The sequence below is a fragment of the Vigna umbellata genome, chromosome 5 (genome assembly GCF_029865625.1).
Source record: "Vigna umbellata cultivar VRB3 chromosome 5, Vumbellata_1.0, whole genome shotgun sequence".
In the NCBI taxonomy this organism is placed as follows: domain Eukaryota; kingdom Viridiplantae; phylum Streptophyta; class Magnoliopsida; order Fabales; family Fabaceae; genus Vigna; species Vigna umbellata.
This window is the reverse complement of record NC_142169.1, coordinates 67797176-67820322: the sequence shown is the minus strand read 5'-3', so window position 1 is coordinate 67820322 and position 23147 is coordinate 67797176. Positions and strand designations below refer to the sequence as shown.

Below are 23147 nucleotides of genomic sequence, written 5' to 3'. Positions count from 1 at the left end.
AAACGAGACCACATAGGTTAAGAGAACGCATAAGCAAAAATACCTTCCTAATTATTTATTCGGTGTTTCTCATAAATTAAAAGGTAAAATGTAGTAACCTTTGCAATGAAACTCAAAATATGAAGGAATCCAAAAAGATTTTAAGAAAAAAAGTAACTTTTAATATATTTTTTTTCAAATTTATTCTAATATAGGAATCACAGTCTGGAAACCCCTAGCTTGTTAAAGGACTACAAATACAGTAGAAAAATAGTGAATGACTCTTACACTTAATAAACTCGGATTTTCCTGTATAAGAGGAATTCATGAATCTTACTAATGTTTAAGGACAATGAAAATCCTCTCAGGAAAGGAAATGTAAAATGTAAACAGTCGCTGAATACCGCAGCATAAAGACCGTGTTATAACTACGCCTCTCAGCTGAAAACCTCGTAAAATTTCTCAGTGACAAGTAAACCTGAGTCTATTGACTCCAAGGGATCCTTTCTAAGACGGTGTCTCAAGCAGTTGGGAATAACAGTAGCAATATCCTCTGCACTTACTGTGTCTCTTCCCTTCAGTGCAGCAAGAGCTTTTGCAGCCCTGTTTGTTACGATGTCTCCTCTTAGTCCATCCACATTCAACTCTGCACACACCTTGGAGATTTTCACCTTGAGATCTTGATCAATTTGAACAGAAGAAAGAACACTCCTTGCTGAGGATATTTGGTCCTGGAGCTTCTCTTGCTCTGCTTTGTACGAATCACGAAACTCCTTTGGGCTCTTGTCAAATCGACCTCTCTCCTCCACAATCTTAACTCTCAGCTCAGCATCCCTGACAGTTCCAACTTGAGCATGCATTCCAAACCTATCCAACAGCTGGGGCCGGAGCTCCCCTTCTTCAGGATTGCCCGAGCCAATTAGGATAAAGCGTGCAGGATGTGAGATAGAAATTCCCTCTCTCTCCACTGTGTTCCATCCTGATGCAGCAGAATCCAACAACACATCTACCAAGTGATCATCCAAAAGGTTAACTTCATCAACATATAGGATTCCCCTATTAGCTTTGGCCAGTAGTCCAGGCTCAAATGCCTTCACACCCTCAGTCAAAGCTTTCTCAATGTCAATTGTTCCACACACTCTATCTTCTGTAGCTCCCAATGGCAAATCAACCATGTTAATTTTCGTCAATACCACAGAAAGATCCTCTCCTTGTAGTACACGCTCTCTCACTTCAACACCCATGAATTCTGGATCTTCCGGGTCTGAGTTATAGGGGTCACCAGCAACAACCTTGATTTCGGGAAGTAAATCAACCAATGACCGAACCGTTGTGGATTTCCCTGTTCCCCTGTCCCCCATAATCATCACGCCTCCAATCTTAGGATCAATCACATTAAGGAGAAGACAGAGTTTCATCTCATCCTGTCCAACTATGGCAGCAAACGGGTATACTGGTCTTTGGCTTTCTTTAGCAGCAGTACTCTGATTCTGAATATGAAAAGTTTACTGAGTTGGGTTCTTGTAAAATGCATACACACACAATCCTTAGTTTCCACGAAGTCTAGCACTAATTTTGAAAGTAAAAAACATAAATAGGCTAGGTATTTCAACATAGTATACATTCAAGTATGAGCTCGTTTTTATTCCTCTCATTTTCACCTTGCAATTTTCCAACAATCAACCATACTCTAAATGTACATGCGTGTAAGAGTAACAGAAACCATATAAACTTTAAAGGAAAAAGAAAAAAGAAAAAATAACGTACGCACTAACAGGTAAATACTATTATTCATTTAATGTAATGTTAACTTTTATAGTAAGTATCTAATTGATCAACAATGGATGATTTCTGTTTGACAAAAATATTTTACACTCACAGTGCATGGTCATTAAACTAAAGAAAAATATCACAATACGGTCTAAAAGTCTGCCTTCAACCCAAAATCTGTTTAAAAATCATTTGGAATCCTCAATGATCAACACACATCCACAAAAGAGTGGAAATCTTTACAATAACTAATCTAGAGTACAGCCATTATAACCATCTAATGCAATCCAAAACATAAATAAAGACTCAGAAAGAACATCCAGACCTCAAAAACCGAATATCGTACCAACCTGTTCTACAGAGTTAACTTCAGTGGCAACACTGGCAACTGAGAACTGAGACCTTCCCTTCATGCCGTGGATTCCAATTCCTCCATAAAACTTCCGCCCATAGCTCTGCCCTGCAAATTCTCAACCACTCAACTTAGATTCAACCACAAGAACCCACAATTCATTTCCAGCTACAAACTCCGCAAGGAAAACAAATTCACAAATTTGGCAGAGCAAAATAACATATACGAAAGGGGTCTGCCGTACTCCCTCCAACAACATATTGAAGGCAAAAAACACAGTTTGCAAAGCAATGTACCTGAGGTTAGAGAGAGAGAGTGAACGGAAGGCTTGGAAGAAGAAGAAGAAGAGAAATAGCGTGAAGGCAGAAGAGCAATTGAAGAAGTGCCCAACGTGGACGCCATAGGCGGAGAAGAGAAGGAGTGTATGTGCTCTGCTCTACGAGGCTGTTTGTTTGTTTTGTCCTTTATTCACCAATCATAGCAGATGGCATGCCTCCTATTGGCCTCCCAGCCTTTGGATAAGAAGATAGATAGATTTCATTCTTTTCTCTCTCTTCTTCTTCTTCTTCTTTTAATTAAAACAAAAATAACTCAATTAAATTAATAATTCCTCCAAGTTTACAAAAAAATTTTAAAAGACCACGTACTCCTACATTACATTTTTATTAAGGCCCAAAATAACCAGATCAATTCCAAACCATGCTCTTAAATTAAATGGTTATGTGTATTTTTGTTAATAGTAAATAGACTCTGATACGAATATTGCGGTAAATTATTTACTTTAAGACAAAGGTTTTATTTTACTTTGAAATCCTATCATGGTAGTTATTTTTTACATTATTTTAAAACTTTCTTTTGCAAGTTATTATATTATTTTGTTAAATGTTTTTTTTTTCAATTTTTTTTTAATAATGAAGTCTTGTTATATTTATCTTTATACCTTTTTAATCTGAATTTTAATTAATATAATTAATTAAATTAATATGATTATTACCTTTTTATTCTTAAAACTAAAAATCATGTACAAGACACGGATCTTGGATATAAAATAAAACCTTCATCATACCATAACATAAACATGTTTCAAGAAGATTTTGTATAACTCTTAAACTTTCTATATGTGACTGGGCCAGTGGTCTTGGGTAGTGGAAAAGACTTGCATGGCTTGTCTGAAAGCTGGTAATGCAGAGTGTCTCAAAGTGACCAAAACTTTGAAGCCCTCTATATTCTGAGAAGAGGCAGTTGAATAAGGCAAAAAGAAGCAAGGCTCAACACTCCCAAGCAGGTTCCTTCCAAGCGGCAAAACAGTAACTGGGCCTCCCCACCCAAAGTCCACAGCTGAGTGGCCCAAATGCCTCCAATCAGTGAACCCACTCACATCTCTTCCTGCTGTGATCCCATCACCAAAATGCAGCTCCTGATAATCTATGTAGGACCGCACATACTCATCGCTCACATTGCTTTTACTCTTTCTTATTAGCTCTGCAGTTTCCCAGATGGGTCTCTCTGTCAACTCCTTCGCACTCAACACTACGTACATTGGCACACAACCATTGCCCCAATACCCACCAGGGAGTGCTGGCTTTACCAATCTCCGTATGTTGATTGAGTATGCAAACTTCACCTTCTCCTCCCCCTGAATTCCAGAGGCCATCACCCTGTCTCGCCAAGTACAATGGTCACAAACAATGTTCGTATAATCATCAAAATTTAAAATGCTAATACTACCTTCCAATTCTACTTATAAATGGCTAATTCTAAACCACACGGCCAATTCAAAAGACAACCTTTTCCGCTGTTTAATCCACCCACGTTATTAGAAACAACAGACAATTCAACCAAAAACAATGTAAGGGACAGAAGAAAAGTTGTGTATCTACTCCTTCACTGGAAATATCACACTATGCTATTTCTTCTTTTTCTGATGTAAGAGTAAAATGAACTCAACTGTTGCAGATGTTAACTCTTAAGAATTATTGTGACACTTACTTGGCTCTCCAAATGTAGGCACCGAGAGCCTCAAAAACGGTGAAGTTGAACCCGGATTGCTCCAACAAGGATCTCTTCAACATGTGCAAGCACTCATCCTTCACGTGAAAGCACTCTCTCGCAACCCCGCCAACGCCCTCCTCGTACGGCAGAACTCCTTTTTCCAAACGCAGAAACTCATCGATCAACGGTGAATCCACTCTTGGCGGCTTTCTGGGACCCAATAGCCTATCACGCTCCCACACCGTCTCCACCGTCATCCGCGTGGCCCCGCGCGCCAGCTCCGCCACCGCGTTGAAGAACAGCGTGCCCCCCATGCCGTCGCATAGCGCATGGTGCATGGCGGCGCCAAGGACGAACCCGCCGCACGCGAAGACCGTCACCTGGAGTATGCAGGGGTGCTCCAGCCCCTCCTCGGGACCCGGGTCGGGCACCAACTGCTCCACGAGAGGCGAGGCCGGGTCGTCCAGGTGGTTGACGGAGTGGAGAGTGAAATCGGCGGCGGCGCGGACGAGGGGGATGCCCTGGGCAGCGGCACACCAGAGTTCCAGACGGTGGGGGGAGGTTGGGCGGCGGCGTAGTGTGGCGGCGAGGGGGTAGAATTGGGTGAGGGCGTTGGAGAGGGAGGAGGAGATGACGTTGAAGGGGTCGAGGGAGGTAGGTGAAGCGGTTGAAGTGTACACGCGGAGGTAGCGAAAGGTGAGGTAAAGGTTGGGGTCGGTGTCGAGGTGGGAGAGAGGGAGTGAGTGGTCCTGAAGGAAGGGAGGCTGAGAAGGGATTACGACAATGCGCTCTAAGGTTTTGATCCTTTCCATGCTTAATGTCTGATCTTGTTTATGTTCTTGTTTCTGAGTATGATGCTATGTTCCATTCTTGCTTTTGTTTCTGCTTCTTTTATGGGTGAGCTTTTGGAGTTTGGATCCACTGCTCCAACCAGAAACAAAGCATGGTTAACGCAGTTAATGATATCACGTCAACAGAATACCTATAATTAAAAGAATGGTGATATTTTTTTAAGTTTTTTTAAATATAAAATTGACATTTCAAGTTTCTTAAATATTATAATTTATGAATTTTTCAAATCTAAAAATCCTCCATAATTATAATTTAATCTGTAAACCTTAGGCTGGAATTGTAAGAGGAATGAAAGAAAATATGGGACGTGGAGCATGCTGCATCCCATGTTCTCACCAAACACACTACACACCAACTCCACATGGTATAATCATATCATTCAGCTATTCTAAGCATATGTTCAATTCATACAAATTATAACACGTACTTTTTAAAAAGAAATTATTTATAAATAATAAATGAGTCCTCAACTATGGGCCAATTTAATGTGTGCGTGTTTTGATTGTTTGGGTACATAAACTGAAAACAGTAATACCAGTACGACAACATAATAGAACCAAATAAACATATAATACTATTGAATCCAATGAAATAAGGGACAATATTACATCTTAGATGATAACTATACCAACTTTTCTAGACATCCCTTTTCTTTCACATAGCTAAATTAAAGTTAGATATCTAAGTCGAATTTATGCAAATCAATCGTAAAACAGGTCCATAAATTTATAAATGTATCCATTTTTATAAAAAATAATAGTTGTATTAAAAAATAAAAGTAATTTCACTTTTTAAAACCATATATTTATATTAAATTTTATATATTAATAATTATACTGTTTAGAATTACCTAAAACTTGAATCCAAATATAAATATACACAACTTGTCTATGAACCAATCTAAACACATGTGATATCTATTTTATTTTGGAATTGTTAAAAAAATTTGGAACACACAACAAAGTTATTGAGTTTAGGAATTGGACTCGAGACTCTTTAGTAAGGGATTTTTATTTTATTAACATATTATTATGATTTAGAAGATATTTTATTAATATATTCTTATGATTTCATTTAGAATATATTGTATCTTATTATTATTATATTTTAAAGTAATTATTATATTTTTGGATTTAAGAATTGTGATGTAAAACCTTAGAAGGTGTAAATTTACAAATCCAAGACTTAGAAACTTGAAATTTTTTGGCTTAAAGTACAGTTAACTGTAAATCAATTACTCACTCTTTATTTATTTTCCAATTTAGAATCTCAAAGAACAATAATATTATTTTAGAATTAAAATTAATTTAAATATTCTAATTAAAATTTTAAAAACACATATTTTAATATTTTTTTAACTTTTTAAACAAACCAAAATTAAATATTAACCCGCTCGACTGCACCAAAAAATTACAATCCATTTTTTTTAAATGGATTAACTCAAACAAAACTTTTTGAATGGTATATCGAATCAGAACGAACCATGTCGTCCCCATTTCACAGCTCTTAAAGCAAATCACCATAGGATATGCTGTTATTGGTCAAGCAAATCAGCAACTCTCTCACCGTACTCACCCACTATTTTAAATGCCTCGGACATGTTTGATTTTTGAAATGATAGTGCAAAAAAGGATTGACTAAACAAATAATAAAAGTTATTTTACATTTATTTCTTCAAAATCGAATATTCTCCTATACTTTCTTCTTTTCTTTTTCAGTTTTTTGGTTGGGATTTTAAATTTTTTGGAAAGGTATCTGATATTTTGACAGATAAGTTAATTTGATTTTAGATTCAATCTTATACTAAATGTTTGTGAAAAAAATCTAAACTATTTTATTTTGGACTCTTATTTATGGATCTTTATCTTTTTCAAACTTAATCGGGACCAAATAATTTAATAACCATTATTTTGTAAGTTAATTGAAATTAATATTTTAATTAAAGTATTTTTTTATTTGTCAATTGTCGATTTTAGTTAATATGTTACCTGTACGAATAAACAACTATTATTAGTTTTGAGATATGTTCAGTTTCAAGGAGTGATGATTCTGAAAAGATATTTTGTTTGTATTGTAATATATTATTTTGGTACGTGAGGTCGAGGTTAATCATTCTCCAAGCTTAGTTTAATTCTTTGCACATAATTCTTTGCACAAGTCACTGTTTGTCTTTCACTTTTGCTCGATAGTATTGAGATATTACTCGTAAAAGGTAATTTGATGACAAAATCACTAAATACATATTAAATATAATCCATCTATCTCAACCTCTCTAAAACTTATATTTATATATTTTAGAATGAATATCTGAAATTTATATTTATATATTTTAGAATGAATTTCATATTAGTGTCGATCTAATTACGATCCAATCAGTAATGATCGAACTTTGGTGTAAAATAATTATTCTTAGCCATAATTCTCGTTTAAGATCATTTGTTTTATATTGTTCAATCGACCAATTTGCTAGGTTTTTTTGACTGATAAGACCGTCCAGTCAGTAAGTATAAATATTGTTGGGTATTATGTACCGTATGGGTCGGACGGCCGTAAAGCCACCCCACAACTAAATATGTCGAACGATCAATAAGATCCAGACACAGTTAAACTAATTAAGCATAGCAGAAGTCTTGACTCGTACCATACGGCCGAAATGATCGTCCGGTCTGAGTCCCTAAATAGGTTACACCACAGGAATTAAGGTAAGTAATAATTAAAAGTGTTGGACTGAGATTGGGTCGTGATTAAGGTTTCACTAATCTTGGGCTCATGCCCAGAAACTATAAATATAGGTCAAAAGTAAAAAGTAAGTAATCGCATTTACTGTACATTTATTACTATTGAATTGAGCTACCGAACGGATAACTTACTCACTTTAGCATCAGAGAACTTTTGGCCGGTGGATTGAAGACGAAGATTTGGATAGAAGACCAGACGATCAGAGCAAATTGTGTAGGTGTTGGAATGGATAACTTACTCACTTTAGCATCAGAGAACTTTTGGCCGGTGGATTGGAGACGAAGATTTGGATAGAAGACCGGACGATCAGAGCAAATTGTGTAGATATTGGAAGTGACTCGATCTCACAACCGAAACAGTTTAGAAAATAATTTATTTTTATGTAAAAATAAAAGAGTACACATATTTTTACTTTTAATATGCAAGAGTGATATAATTTTTTGACTCTACAAAATCAACTCTTTACGTAACTGAGGGAAAAATAAAGTACTAGCATCACTTGCTTTTTTTTATGTCTCTTTCTTTCTCAAGTGAATACCAATGACCAAAGAGAAAAATTTAACTTTTTTAGCTTATGAAAGGAATGATGAAATCTTCACACTTAAGAATCTCGTATATATGCTTTTTAACACGAGAACAGTCTCTTGTGACAGTTACGGATTTATGGTATCATGGTTGCATTTTGATAATGTCCAAAGGCATGTTTGGAAAGTTAGATAGGATGATAAATGACAAAGAATAGGAAATTTTTGGAAGTCTGCAGGGGTCATCCAGAGCCAATAGAAATGAACAAGTGAAGAATAGAACTAGAATTTGGTTGTGTCCAAGTATTCACCCAGTCATCAAACTACCAAACGCCATCTTCACTGGAGGGCAACGCAACAAAATTATTTGAGATGAGTTTGAGAACTTGGAATTTTCCTCAACCCATACTAAAATATACCTCTCAATTTCCCTCACACCTTCTAATGTCTACACTCTTTCTCACTATATATACTCACTACCTCTGCATCGCTTCTCACATTCTCACTCAGACATTTTATCATACACATTGTTCATTACGTCAACATGTTCAAATCCAAACCCTGCTTCTTCTGCCTTATGTTTCTGCTCCTCTTATTATCCACCTCTGAATCCCGTCCTCTCCAAACTCCACCTACCTTCAAAAGGTTTCCAGCTCAACTTTCAGGCAACCGAGCCCAGGCCCGTTCTAGTGTGAGCCTCGTCTTCTCCGAATTTGAAGAAAGCCCACGTAAGCCTGGGAGACTTGCCCCTGAAGGCCCAGACCCAAAGCACCATTGATCAGCTCCGGGAGTTTAGTCATTGCGGAATTGTCTTAATGTCTGGGTTGCCACTTGTTAAAGGAGAGAAATCGTTTTGTTGCTCTGCATATTTAATAATTTAAGTTTTACTAAAAAAAAATTTACACAATATGTGTAATCATTTACGGGTGCATTTAGGTATATCACATGTTTTAATAACTATAGTTTGAGTTCCTTAAGTGCTGTAAACGTATAATTTCAGTTTCTATATTGCAATCATAGTCAATTAAATTCTCAAGTCTTCTTCTAATTTACGATTACCTTTTACCATCTTGATTTCTTAATAATGGATAATCTCTTATGCATAAGACTAAATAGAATAATGTAGTAGAGGTACCACATAATACATTTAATAAACTTCATTAGAATAAGCTTTAATATTACACTATAAAGTGAATGTAAATCTAATTTATTTTCACAACAATAATTTATAAAGTAAAAAGTATCCAATATATTATAAATTAATGTTATTTCTGCTCCATGTATATCTTAACCACCTCTTTTATTGTCTACTGATTTTGGTAGCAACTATTAAGGTAATAATTAAAACATTCATTTTATTTCATAATTATTTATATATAATGATTTTTGAACGGTATATGTTTTTATAGTTTGCTAACCGCACTAAGTGCACAGGTAATAAAAATTTGAGTTTAAGTATCAAAATCTAAAATATTAATATAAGAAGATTTGAAATATGTACGATAAGTGAAAATCATAAATCACTGCACTACCAAATAATCAAACATCAATTGATTTTAATTAAAATTATATGATTTAATTATTCAGTAGGTATGTAAACAAGATTTATTGTAGATACTGAACAATATTTAAGTCAAATTCACATAATAAAAATGTAATACTATAGTATATATTATACTTATTTTTGTTATATAGTGTAGAGTTGACATTCACTGATATAAAAATAATTTTTTAAGTCTCTCAATTTAAATATATTTATAAATAAACAGATTTAAAAATATGTATGACATTTTTATAAATAAAAAACAATTATTTAAGTTTTTTAATCTAAAAATAAATTTAAATAGTTATTTTTTAAGTTTGTTGCTAAGTAATATACTTAAATAATCACTTTTTAAGTCTCTTGATTAACAAACAGACTTAAATAAATATATTTTAACATCTGTTAATTTATTAAGAGATTTAAATTAATGTTTTCAAATCTGTTAATTCTCCAAAAATTTAAATTAATGTTTTAACTTTTTTAATTTTCACAATTTTCACATTCCATATACATATTTGCACAATACATTATTAATTCTTTCCGAGACACAACAGAGTTACAAGCTCTATATTCGATGTATGAGTTCTATATTCTATTTTAACAACGACATTTACTTCTAACAGTGATCAGTACAAACTTAAAAAACTGAAAATAACATATTTAAAAAACTATTTTTCAATAGTAATTTAAACTAATTTTATTAAATATTGAATAAAGTTACGATGGAACACCAACACCACTCACTGCATGGGATTAAATTTAGTAAACTAAAACTATACAATCATAATATATAAGATTAGAAGAAGAAAAAAAAGCCAAAATATCATACGCATTTTGCACCCAAAGAAGGCTAAAAGAAGTTATGATGTATATTTATATAAGATGACGAGAGAAAGAAAATGGCAAATGAATCGAAATAGCGCCTAGTCAAACTTTTCAAACGACAAAGCGTTTTTTGTCCTAAAGGAAAAATTTAGAAAGTTAATTGTAATGGTGTGTAGCGTGGTGATGAAGGATGATGATATACATTAGCACAAGAACGATGATTGCATGATGCATGAGCGTATATGATATTTACAAAGATGACTTTATATGCTTTAACATGATCTATGCTAATTAATTTGCCATCTTTTTGACGAAGCATGAATTTAATTATATATGTCATGATTATCTAGTACAACTATGTATCAATATCTAATCCAATCAGAATGGGTTCAACAACCCACTTTACCCCTTTCAACCAAAGGTACAACCCCACGAATGTGTAAGAAATCAATTCAAAATTTTAATATTTGAAGTTTCCACTTACGGTTTTATCCATTTTTTTTATTTTAAGTATATTAAGATAATATTGTTAGAGTTAATTACTGAAATATTAGTTGCTTTAAAATTTATAAATTTTATTATAATTTTGTTTTTAAAAGAGGTATAAGGAAATTGAAAGAAAAAAATTCTAATTAAATTGATAGTAACATCGATTCTTAATTAAACGAAGTATTGAGACTTGGGAGTTTTTGTTCTGAGATAAGCGTGAATGTTTTTTTAACCCTAAATTGAAACTTATTTCATAAGACTCAATGGTTTCATATTGTTTAGTAATTAACATCGATATTAATATAAATATATATTTCTCTTTTAACTTGTGAGATATTTCTTTAAAATAAATCTATAACAAACTTCATATTTCAAATAAAATAATACCTCAGCATTCTAACGAAGTTATCTAAATGTATATATTTTAAATTTTAAATAACTAATATATTAAGTTATTAATTCTATTTTAATTTTGTGGTCATAAATCCATTTTTCATCATATTCATAAGCTCAAGTCCAAAGGTCTGAGTCTGATCATAAAATAAAAGGAGATAAGGTTATCAAAGGGTCGAATAATAAATGTTTAGGTGTTATGTCATTAAAGAAAATAACTAAAATAAATGTTTTAAAGAGAATATATATATATATATATATATATATATATATATATATATATATATATATATATATATTCTATCAGCTAACCTTTTTCATTTTCTATCTTTTCTAATAATAGATAGATAGATAAACAATGTAAGTTAAAGAGAAAAATGATACAAGCAATATTCCAATTTAGATGTGTCTCTATACTAATTGGTTAGAATAAATTTAAATATGAAAAATATTTTCAAAAATAAAGTTGAAAATTATTTTTAGTCAAATTTATATATTTAAGTATAGTATTTAACGATTGTATAAGTTAAAATATTTAAATACTAAGTAACTTATTTTATTTAAATGTATATACTTTAAATTTTAAATAACTAATATATTGTGTTATTAATTCTATTTTACCTTTGTAGTGATAAGCTAGTTGTTTATCATACTCATATCCGAATGGGTTATTAGGTCCGAGTCTGATCATAAAATAAAAGATAGCAAGGTAGTCAAAGGGCGGGATAATAATGTTTAGGTGTTATTCTATTAAAAGAATTAATTGAATGTAAAGGTTTTAAAAAAGATAAAATTTGTTAGGAAAATGGTCAAATAATAAATGTTAGGTGTTATCCTATTAAAATAATTAATTGAATGTAAATGTTTTAAAAAGGATAAAATTTGTTAAGAAAAGGTAGGAAATAAAACGTTATGTTGATAATAATATATATATATATATATATATATATATAGACAAGATAAGTAAAAGAGAAAAAGTATATTAGGAACACTTCAATTTAGATGTTTCCGTAGTTCTTGGCTGGAACAAATTTAAATATGAAAAATATTTTAAAATATAAAAAATAAAAAATTATTTTTAGTCAAATTTATACTTTTAAGTATAGTATTTAATTATTGTATAATTTAAAAGATTTTACAATTAAATAAGTAACTCATATTTCTAAAAATGAAAATATATTTGTGAAAATTTTAAAATATATAAATAAAGTATGAAAACGAATTTTAATATGGATTTTAGCTGGATAATTATATATCCATCCCATTATTTCTCAGTTTAAAAGTTTGAATAATACTCATATACTTACTTTACTAATTAGGATAAGTATTTATTGAAAATTTTATGTAGGCTAACAATAAACCAAATTAAAAATATATAAATAATACAAATCTCAACGTAAAATCAAATTTAAAATTTACTTTTTAATCATATTAACCATTAAAATTAAGGTATGTTTAGATTAATGAGAAAAATGTCTAAAGAGACTAACTAGTGAAATTATCCACGACCTTGCTATTGTTTCATGAGCAAAAGTTAAATTACTTTATAAAAAATTTAATAATTTAAATTCTTATTAACAAAAAAGCTTATTTTAAAACATGTTTTTTAAAGTCAAAAAGTCATACTTTAGTTCAATTTTATTTACAAAACAAACTCTTAACAGTTTTATTTTAGTCAAATAGCACAAATTCCCGATGAGACTCATTTGACCTTAATGAACTACTGTCTCCATGGTCATTTTCAAATGGTTCTATTTCATGTGAATTCTGAGGCCTAGAAAGTATCCAGCATTATAAAAACACTTGATATATATTCGGTCATTCACATACAAGCCAAGAAAATGAAAAACCCCTACATAAAAAAGAAAAAAAGACATCTGACACGGCAACAGTAGACATTATCCAACAGAGAATAGCTACAACAAAAGGACGATCAAAATAGTATGGGTGATACTGTACTAACACATCTTTCCATGACAACAAAAGCACCATAACCCTTCTGTAATACATCATTCTGTTACTCCAGAAATGCCTTCAGGGGGTCATTAGGGTCAATATCAGCAATAAGTGGGAGATCAACTGGTATAGATTCCTGACTCAACCCTTCGTCTCTTAGCTTTTTTATTACTTCCTCAAAAACAACATCATTGCCACTTTCAGTGAGATGCAAACCATCACTGCATTTCAATCGCCAAAACCAAATCAAACATATAATCACACATCACTCTTCGCTTCATAATTGTACAAAACTAAAATGAAAAAACGTACGACTTTTCTCAGACCTTAGATAATCTTTTTTCCGGTGTTGCATTTTGTTCCAGAGATCAACCACAGGTATTCCACATTCTCCAGCCACCGCAATGCATGCTCTAGCATACTCACCAGCTGCTTCATTTGTCCTTTCAGAAAGACCCTGTGGATTTTCTACATACGGATGTCTACAATACATATATACAAATTACCTTATCCGTGTTTAACCTCCAGTGTATACTGTATTTCTAACTAATCCATATAAATGAAGAACAAAGGTATAAAACATTACCTACAACGTAATTCCTCATCGATTGGAGGAGGAGTTATGAGGAGCACCAAAGTTGTGGGCCATCGCTTCTGCATTTTAAAGGAAAACTTGGCAATATTTTATTTTAATATTTACTTGTTGAAACGGGTATGTATTGATGGAACAGGCACATGTATTCATGTTACCAACATTGAATTGAAATTTATAACCTTGTCCTCGTCTACCTGGTCAAGAAAAAGCTATATATGGTATTGAAAAAAAATAAAATAGGAAGGCTTATTTTCACACGTAATTTGGATTAAAATGCCTCTTATAGTTCAATGTGAAAGCAAGGACAGATACATCGTTAGTTTATTGCTTTACACATCTACACATCATATCACTTTAGAGGAATTAAATTCTTATTACTTGTACTCCATTACTAGCATCTACTTTTCTCTACAACATCCTTTCAAACTTTTGCAGATGAATATAGTCCATACGTTCATTCTACACATGTATCTTTCCATTAAACTAAAAATACTCATATCATACAACAAGTGTAAGCATTCATTAGACTTGCGCAGGACTCAATAACCTTCCTCTTGAATGTGGGAGGACAAATAATCACAGATTTAACTCTTTATAGTTTTAAACAATTTTCACAAAAACATATAATCTAATTTTATTAACTATTTTTTTATAAATTAAAAAAACCAGTTGCGTTGGGTGAAGATTAATGGAGACTATAGACATACATGATGTGTTTTTTCAATAAAGATGTCATCTTTCTTTGACCCAATTCATCTATTTTAAAATAACAGTCACGATTCCACATCCAAACCCAAAATCGAAAGCAAATTGTTAATTAAAAGACTTAAGTGTGAAGCGTTGGTACTAACTAACTTTTGGTAGGAGATGATATCTTAGTCCTTAAGGAGATGCATCAAATTCTTGCAGTCCTAAATGCGGGTCTTCCACGTAATCCTATCTAACATTCATACCTAACAGCTCATAGTCGACCAAGCAGAATAATATAATTGCATGGGAGCCAAAGAAAAGACACGAGAAAGAAGACACGGAAGGGTTCAGGTCGTGAAAACAATGGTAGGCTCCTTTCAACTAACCCTTCCCAGTTTCCCCAAAAGAAAACCAATAAAAAAGTGGACCTTTACACAAAGGTCTCGTGCAAACTCCATTCCCATGGGAGAAGAAAAAATGCATAAAAAGCAAAGGAGGGTCCCTTTTGACAGGCTAACATGGTCAAGTGGCAAACAAAACCAAACACACTTCCCATTCCCACGGCGATGCACGTGTGAGAGCTGAAACCACCTCTCATTTCTCAATTCTCATTCAGTTCTGAAACCCCACAACACAACCTCCCAAATATGCATATATATGTATATAATATATAAATTTGACCACCCAAGACAAACAAAATCATCATAACATTCTACCCCACCAAACCTCAAATAATTAACCCTTCTGCGGCATGCAACATACACAACGCTTATCAACCCGCAAGAGTCAAAAGGCTAAACTAAAATAAATAAATAATAAAAAAAAACTTTTCACATCTGTTAAAAACAGTGTCACTGCGCCAGTGATCATTTTCTGGGTTTCAACAGCCTACAACTTTTCCCTAATCATTTAATCTAAAACGCTAGGACTGTAATTTACCTTGAAGAAGGAAACAATGGAGTGAAGGTTCCGCTTGTATTCATGGAGAGGCACGTGCTGAAAAGCAGAACATCTATCAGGAAGGCAAGCGTCGTTGGCCCCAAAGAAAACCGTCACAGCAATCGGCGCTGTCACTGTTCCACCGTCACCGACCTGTGACGCCGGGAAAACCCTCTCCAACACCTTCAACGCCCACCGCGTGTTGTAGCCGCTGTAACCTCTCAGAACAACATCAGCCTGAACAACAACCAACCCCATTTGCAAGAAAGTAAAAACTTTACCTTGAAATGTTCAAACCAACAAAAAAAGAAAATGAAAGAACAGGGTTGGTTGGTTAAGGGTGTAGAAGGGATACCGTGCGAGCGAAATGGTGGGCGAGAGAAGCCCCCCATCCACCTGGTGAGAAAGAGTCTTCGGTGATCGAATCACCAAAGAGGTAAATCTTTGGCCTTGTCATGTTTTTTGGTGAGAGGGACAGAGGTGTATGGTGGGTGCAGGCGAAGAAGAAGTGAGTAGTGAGTGGAGGACGCAGATTGGATTACGTTTGGGGTGCTACGATGTTGATGCATTTGCGATTAAATAAAGCTGACAATGGTTTTTTTTAGGTTTTGGTGGAAAAAGGCTGCAAATATTTAAATGCACCCAATTCATTGCATTGCACTAAAAAGGCATGTGGTGACAGAGACACTGCCAGGGGCGGCGAGCGACAGGGACAGATGGGGCTCCAGCACTTCACATTTTCTTTTTTAACTCCACGTATAACAAAAAGTATGACTGATTGGTTTGGGTCCGATTCGGATATAACATCAACAATCTAACATAATTCAAATATAACACTTAAATTTAATCGGACTATTTTACTTATTGGGTCATTTGGACAGACATAGTTTCAAATACTGTTATTCGAATTTAAACCAATAACACTGAGATAGGAAAAAAACATTCAAAGTCACCTGTGGAAACCCAGTCCGCTTGCAATTACTGCTACTTTGTTGTAAGTCTAAACTAAAACAGAGAAAATTTCCCAAAAACAGAACAAAGCGTGAAACTCCCAGCTCCAAAAACAACAAAACAAAATCCAGAAAACATCTGTCAACCCCCTATTTTTTTCTTTAAAAACTACTAAAGAAACAGCAAAATCACAGTACAAGAACCAATGATAAACAGTAAATAAAGTTCAAGCAATTTTGTGAACAAAGAAGAAGGAGACAGAGGTATGGGTTGGTCTTTTCAGTACCAAATCCAGAGCTTCCTTCAAAGCAGCATGCAAGACTTCTTCTTTTTCAATCATCTCAGCCAAACTCGATCCTCAACACTTAAGATGAGAGCTTTTGATGGATATCACACACCCAAAAAAACCACACAAAGAAGACAACAATAAAAAGCGTAACAGTGTAACAACCTCCGAAGAAAAAATTCCCTTTCAACAACCAAAGTCTCGCATTTGGCAGAGGGAAGCGACATTTGAAGAAATAAGGGTTTGCTGTGTGTGTAGACAACTGTAACAACTACACGGGTTTCTGTAAAAAAAATTAAACTCTTAAGGTTTCATCATATGTAAAAATATAACTTATGTTTTCATATTTAAAAATTATAACATTAAAAAAATTTATATATATATAAATTATAACTTATGTTTTCATATTTATAACAGTAAAACCTACAAACATTAATATATATATATATATATATATATATATATATATATATATATATATATATATATATATATATACCGCATCAGGTCGGATTTAAACGAAATTTTAATTTAAAATCTGGACTCGATCATTAATATCCGTTTTATCCACGTTAATTTTTCATATTTATCCAAATTCAAAAATACTCGACTGTTCAGTTAATTTCTTTTTCTTTTAGACATTTCGATTTCAATAGGGTGGTTTTTTTTCTCAACCCTAAGAAAAAGACAAGGAAAGGTAAAGAGTAATTATAATTTTCTTTTATTTGTAAGATAAATAATACACTATTCTATATTTTAAGATGGTTGGGAATGAGAATATCGTTCAAGGTACATTATCAGTGTTTGATTGAAAGGGTTTTGATGATTCGAAGATAAAGATGGTAGTTGTTTTTGGATTGAAGATGTAGCGAATATGGTTATGATTGAGATTGAAGATCCTATAAACAAAGTTACGGAAGAAGCTAAGAAACACTTCAAAAATCTTCAAAAGCTAGACAATAAGACCATATTCCTTATCTACCAATGTGTTGGATCAAAAGTCTTCAACAAGATTTCCAAGATAGCAACAACGAACGGATGCTCTGGGAGATTTTGTTAGACATATGGAGACAAAGATAAGAACAAGGTCTTATAAACCTTGAGAATAAAGTTTAAGTTTCTTATCATGGATGAGAATGAAACCATTCTTGACTAATTTGATAAGGTTCAAGAACACGTTAATGCAACGAGGGCCTGCAGAGATACAATTACTAACTAGCAAATTGTTGATAAAATACTGAGAACTTTGCCACAGGTTTGATCACGTTGCAGTGGCAATTGAAGAAACAAAAGACTTGGAGGAAATGGAGGTAAAGGATTTGCAATACTTTCTTGAAGGGCGTGAATTTAAAATTAATGAAAGGAGGCATAACTCAAAAACATGTTTTCCAATCCAGTGTTGTCCAAAGTGGAAAAGGCAGCAAATCAAAAGGGAAGAAACCTTTTAATAAGAAAAAGCAAGAGGAGAACAAAAGTGATACTCACAAAAGTAAGAAAGATCACAAGAAGCAACAGAATAGCTCCAAAGATGATAAAGAATGGAAGTTTGACAATAGAAAGGTGATTTGCAACTGTCAGAAGTATGACCACTATGCATGTGAATGTTGGGATGGTGTAGCAAGATGCAGGAAATGGACATGCCAAAAGACAAGGGGACTGCTAGAGGAAAATGAAAGGCAGAGATATCAAGAGTTTTGACTTTGGCTAAGGGGTAAAGTTGGTAATTTTTAACTTAGGAGTGTGTCAAGTAAAACGGGGGTGCTGAAAGAAAAGCTCAAAAGCTAGAGAAGTCCAGCCCAATCAACAAGCTGGGCTAAGTAAACAATTGGGCCGCTAACAAATTTACCAAATGGCCCGTTCTCTCCTCTTCTCCGCACAAGCAGCAGAAAACTGCTCTTACTATTCTCCGCGGCGAAGGCGAAGGCATCAGAACACCACCGCGCACCCAAAAGGTTTATTCTAACCTTAGTACTCCTTTTTCTCCTTTCCTCATTTGTGCATAAACAGAACAAAACCTCATCAGCCAACATTCATTTCACGCTCAATTATTTAATTTAAATTTCTCTAAATTCAGCTCAATTCTAGCAAATAATCGTTATATTGATTTCAGGGATCGCTATGCTGGGAAAGACGAGGAAGGTTTCGACGCGTGGCGAGGCCGTGGCAGCGAACTACGCGTTTGGCCCTGCAGAAGATGACGTAATCATCAAACACCGGCTTCTAACGCGCACGACGACCACCAGGGGCGACCCTCCCTTGAAGAAGCTTCAAAAGAAGTTCACGTCGTTTGTCTCCGAGGTTGATAAAGACGAAAACAACTACAACGACTGCGAAAAACTCGCCAGAGCCTTCTTGCAGGAGCTGACGACCTTCGAGATTCCGCTTCTGAAGAGCAAGGCGATTGTGGAGGCCAACGTTAGGGAGAAGGAGAATTTCAACGAGTTGAAGGAGGAGATGAATCGCCAGATCCTGCAGGCGCAGGCCGACATTGAGGATCTGAAAAAGCAGCTGGAGGAGAGCAAGGTCGAGAGGCGGCACAAAGAGGAGTGCGAGGCTATTAGGAAGTTGATTGCGTTGCAGCCACCCAGGTCGGAGACAATGAAGGTTATTTCGGAGTTGGAGAAGGAAATTGCGGCGCTGGATACGGAGAACACGGCTGGTTCCAGGTTGTTGGAGCTCAGGAAGAAGCAATTTGCATTGTTGTTACATGTGGTATGTGTAATTTTGAACTCTGCTTAAAGCTTATGCTGTTATCATATAATGTCATTGTTGGGGAATTTTGCTTCGGTGAATTATTGGGCCTGTGTAGATAGATACTTGATCCTGATATATTAGGGCTAGAGAATGCAACCAATGTGCTTATAATGAGAAGGGATCGTAGTGGTGCTCTAAGTATGGAATAAAACTTGATGGATGGCATGCCGTTTCGAAAATTGAACACCCTCTAGATTTGTGTGATATTTAGAATTTGATTCAAATGATATCAATATTTAGATTCAACCACTGACATATATGAAAAACTGCAGTCACATTGAAATGTATCTTTTTGCCATGCAATTTAATTGTCATCACGTACTCACAAGGTGCGAGTGGTATCTAAGAAATTGCATGCTGTTTTTGGTGGTGAAAAGAGGTCGTGTACATTGTAACGCTTGTAATTTGGGTCTAGTTATTTTTAGAGATAGAGTTCGTCTTGCAAGTGAGGAGAAAAGTGAAGAAATATAAAAGTGAAGAGAAAAGAAGTAGCAAAAAAGATGCAAAAACAGATATAGAGAACATTGAATAAACTGAAAAATAAACAAAGCTTTTGGGGTAAGAAGTTGATATTTGCCTTGAGCTCACCTTTAAGACATTTATACAAAAGGAGGTCTGAAATGGGAATGGCGTGCCACTAGTGACTAGGTTTAGAGTGGATGGTTGGGGGAAGACGGATGAACTAGTAAATGGACTGCTGGCAAAATGAGAGCGAAGGAACAATGTTGGAAGACTTGTCAAAGGGAGGGTGTGAGGAGGGGATTGGGTAGGAGGGGGGAGTTGGCTATGGAGGTGAGGGTAGTTAGACAAGACTTCCCTTGTATCTGGTGAAGCCTTTGGGCCTCTGTTTGGGTTATGTTTTCTTACAGTTTTCTGCATTTGAATTTCAATAACCAGAGGACCACCTCTGCATTTCAAGCAGCTTGTCCCCGAATTATTATTGCTTGATTTCAGTCTGTAACAGAAGTAGAAGTAGAAGTTGTGAGATGTTAACCCGATGACCAAAACATGGAACTTATTTGTGCGCTTTTTTAGAACTTAGAAAAGTAAAGAGAAACAAGAGAATCAAGGTTTGAAATACACTTGAAAGGGTAACTTGAGCTAACAAAGCTGTATTTTATGGTTATTTCAGTGGGGGCATGCAACATTTACATTGGTGATTATGATGAAAATTGTATAATCGTATAAGTACATCAGTGGCTCTGGACTGGAAAAAGTTGCAATTTTAAAATTTATCGTGTAAAATTGCTTTGAAACTCATAAAGTTGTTGTCTTGTAAAATGTGATAATGAAATCATTCTGCAGTATTTTTTCCTTGAAGTTTTTTACCAGGGACTTCAGAATTAACATATTTCAATTTCCCTGATTGCCCTTGCTATTAAATTGTGACCATGTGATTTTCTCCAAAAGGGACTCATGTGATGCATTTTGAAAAAGAGTTCCAATCTCGCACTCCCATCCTGATTCTTTTATGTTATTGTGTGTTTGATAGGATGGGGAAAGAAAATTAAAAGGGTTAAAAGTTTTTATAGGTTAAAAATAGAATATTATATATATAATAATTATTCTACATTTTAATTCCCTAAAGTTAGATGATGATATTTGTAGGGTAGTTGTTGATATCTTTTAGGCTGTGTATACTCCTCCGTACGTATTATAAAAGGAATGAAAAATATCAGTGTTCATCTTTTATCTTTTCTACAGTTTTAATGACAGTGTTTTAGCTATTTTAAAATAGTGTAGCCATTAGCTTCGTAACAGTGTTGTGTCATGACAAGTGCTAATCTTTGTTAGCAGTGCAAACTAAAACACTTGTATTGAAAGAGTCTGTAGAGTTTCTGCGAAGCTCTTTGGTTCAAGGATATCTTCATATATTATTGTGTATTTTCTATTCGCCTATAATTTCCCATGTCAAATAACTTTGTTCTTCAGTCTATTCTGTCTCTCATAGGCTATATATATCTTATGAATTATAGCCATCACTGGGACAGGTGAAATATCTTGTTTAATATTGTAATTGTTAACTGCAGATTAAGACAAAGCTATGGTTAGTGATATTGTATGTGACTGTTGATGATAATATTTATCCTGCTTTCTATCCTTCTTGCAGGTGGATGAGTTGCAAAACACAATTGAGGAAGAGCAGAAGAGCCTAGTTGAGGAGATGAGAATGGCAACCGAGGAGCTTAAGAATGGGCTGGAGGACACAAGTGGGGCGGAAGCAATGGCAATTGACCAGTAACTAAATCGAACTTCAATCTTCCTGTTGTAACATTTCTTACATTTCAGCCTTGATTTTTGTACCCACAGTCATTAGGAACCATATGTAAATGAAAATGAAACATCAATATTATTTTGCTTATGCTTAGACCTTAGTAATACTAAATGCATTTTTTATATTAGAAAGAAAAAGTAATACTCAGTGCATTTTGTTTGGATTTTTCTATCAAAATTTGTGTAGCCATTCCTTCGCTGTAGTTGGGATTTTTTCCATTCCTTCGGCAAAAGAAAGTAATGCATAATTTTGTATGGCGTACCACTCTCAAAACCATACAGACTGGGGTTTGACAATTATTAAAAAAAAAAAGGAAATAATTATGGTAGATACTGCTGATGAAGTATTGAAAATTTGTATTTTTATGTTATAAGATAAATGTTAGAAATATAATATTGAAAATTTCTATTTGTATGTAATAAACTTTTTATTACACACTTAGAAATATAATATTTAAAAATTATTTTGAGAAAATAAAGATAAAATAACATAAACAAATAGAAGATATTGTTTTTCATTTTCTTTTCAATTTGTATTTTCAAATGTTTTGCACCTTACATCACCTTCCTCCCCGACCCCAAAATATCAAACGAACCTCGTTTGATTGTATTCTAAAAGATAAAAATCAGTCTTTAGAATTAGAAATAAAACTAAAGTGTTTGGTATCAAATCTTATAAATAATTTTCTATTTAAAACATAGCAGGTTCAAGGGATGTTTACTAAACGTAGAGGAAGGGTAAACATGCAAATAAGTACTTTAAGCGAATAAGTACTTTAATTTATTCATTAAACTAGTTATTAAGCAAATAAGTACTTTAATTTGTTCATTAAACTAGTTATTTAAAAATGTAAAATGTGTTTACTCATGAAAATATTTTTGTGAAAAAATTATTTGTCATGTAACGAATAATATATTGTCTCAACTACTATTAATCAGTTAAATGAAAATTTAAATAACTTTTATGAGATTCTAAGTTCAAACTATATAATTAATATTTATAATACAAACAATAATATTTTAAATTGCCATCCTGTTAATAAATTTTAAAAATTAATATAATACCACTTTAAAAATTTTAAACAATCAATTTGGTAATTATTGTCTGATAAATGTGATAATACATTAAGTTTTACATGATAAAATTAATAAAAAAAAGTATAAGTTTTTTCTTGAATTTATTTTTATTCGAACTAATATACTTCTAATAATGAGGAGAATTTATATGTACTTTTTTATATTAT

The 23147-nt window shown here is 33.6% G+C and overlaps 4 protein-coding genes across 5 annotated transcripts; 1 reads left to right on the top strand and 3 right to left on the bottom strand.

The window, feature by feature from the left end:
• Positions 1-138: 138 nt before the first annotated feature.
• Positions 139-2592, bottom strand: LOC124833174 (magnesium-chelatase subunit ChlI, chloroplastic). The gene is made up of 3 exons (XM_047307577.2): positions 2398-2592; positions 2100-2209; positions 139-1469 (listed from the first exon to the last, which is right to left on the bottom strand). The coding sequence occupies exons 1-3, from the start codon at positions 2501-2503 to the stop codon at positions 417-419; spliced, it is 1269 nt and encodes a 422-aa protein (XP_047163533.1). The 5' UTR covers positions 2504-2592; the 3' UTR covers positions 139-416.
• A 553-nt stretch (positions 2593-3145) lies between these two features.
• LOC124833173 (HXXXD-type acyl-transferase family protein) lies at positions 3146-5040 on the bottom strand. Its single transcript, XM_047307576.2, has 2 exons — positions 4091-5040; positions 3146-3759 (listed from the first exon to the last, which is right to left on the bottom strand). Exons 1-2 carry the CDS (start codon positions 4903-4905, stop codon positions 3216-3218), a joined length of 1359 nt encoding a protein of 452 aa, XP_047163532.1. The 5' UTR covers positions 4906-5040; the 3' UTR covers positions 3146-3215.
• Positions 5041-13240: 8200 nt separating this feature from the next.
• On the bottom strand, positions 13241-17041 carry LOC124833224 (SGNH hydrolase-type esterase superfamily protein). 2 transcript variants are annotated; one of them, XM_088114858.1, is made up of 5 exons: positions 15994-17041; positions 15639-15875; positions 14001-14086; positions 13741-13896; positions 13241-13635 (listed from the first exon to the last, which is right to left on the bottom strand). In XM_088114858.1, exons 1-5 carry the CDS (start codon positions 16093-16095, stop codon positions 13476-13478), a joined length of 741 nt encoding a protein of 246 aa, XP_087970984.1. In that variant the 5' UTR covers positions 16096-17041; the 3' UTR covers positions 13241-13475. The 2 variants fall into 2 exon arrangements, with proteins under 2 accessions (XP_087970984.1, XP_047163602.1); XM_047307646.2 differs by having other exon boundaries at positions 14001-14068; positions 15994-16558.
• Positions 17042-18737: 1696 nt separating this feature from the next.
• Positions 18738-22004, top strand: LOC124833215 (THO complex subunit 7A-like). Its single transcript, XM_047307635.2, has 3 exons — positions 18738-18827; positions 18986-19587; positions 21740-22004. The coding sequence occupies exons 2-3, from the start codon at positions 18994-18996 to the stop codon at positions 21869-21871; spliced, it is 726 nt and encodes a 241-aa protein (XP_047163591.2). The 5' UTR covers positions 18738-18827; positions 18986-18993; the 3' UTR covers positions 21872-22004.
• The last annotated feature ends 1143 nt before the right edge of the window (positions 22005-23147 follow it).

Coding starts and splice junctions, on each gene's coding strand:
- LOC124833173 (XM_047307576.2), bottom strand. CDS start 4,905: ATGGAAAGGATCAAAACCTTAGAGCGCATTGTCGTAATCCCTTCTCAG. Junction 3,760..4,090: donor GCCTACATTTGGAGAGCCAA/GTAAGTGTCACA, acceptor TTGGCGAGACAG/GGTGATGGCCTCTGGAATTC.
- LOC124833215 (XM_047307635.2), top strand. CDS start 18,994: ATGCTGGGAAAGACGAGGAAGGTTTCGACGCGTGGCGAGGCCGTGGCA. Junction 19,588..21,739: donor TTGCATTGTTGTTACATGTG/GTATGTGTAATT, acceptor TCCTTCTTGCAG/GTGGATGAGTTGCAAAACAC.
- LOC124833174 (XM_047307577.2), bottom strand. CDS start 2,503: ATGGCGTCCACGTTGGGCACTTCTTCAATTGCTCTTCTGCCTTCACGC. Junction 2,210..2,397: donor CTCTCTCTCTCTAACCTCAG/GTACATTGCTTT, acceptor GAGAATTTGCAG/GGCAGAGCTATGGGCGGAAG. Junction 1,470..2,099: donor AAGTTAACTCTGTAGAACAG/GTTGGTACGATA, acceptor TTTCATATTCAG/AATCAGAGTACTGCTGCTAA.
- LOC124833224 (XM_088114858.1), bottom strand. CDS start 16,095: ATGACAAGGCCAAAGATTTACCTCTTTGGTGATTCGATCACCGAAGAC. Junction 14,087..15,638: donor CCATTGTTTCCTTCTTCAAG/GTAAATTACAGT, acceptor AATATTGCCAAG/TTTTCCTTTAAAATGCAGAA. Junction 13,636..13,740: donor CGGAAAAAAGATTATCTAAG/GTCTGAGAAAAG, acceptor ATTGAAATGCAG/TGATGGTTTGCATCTCACTG.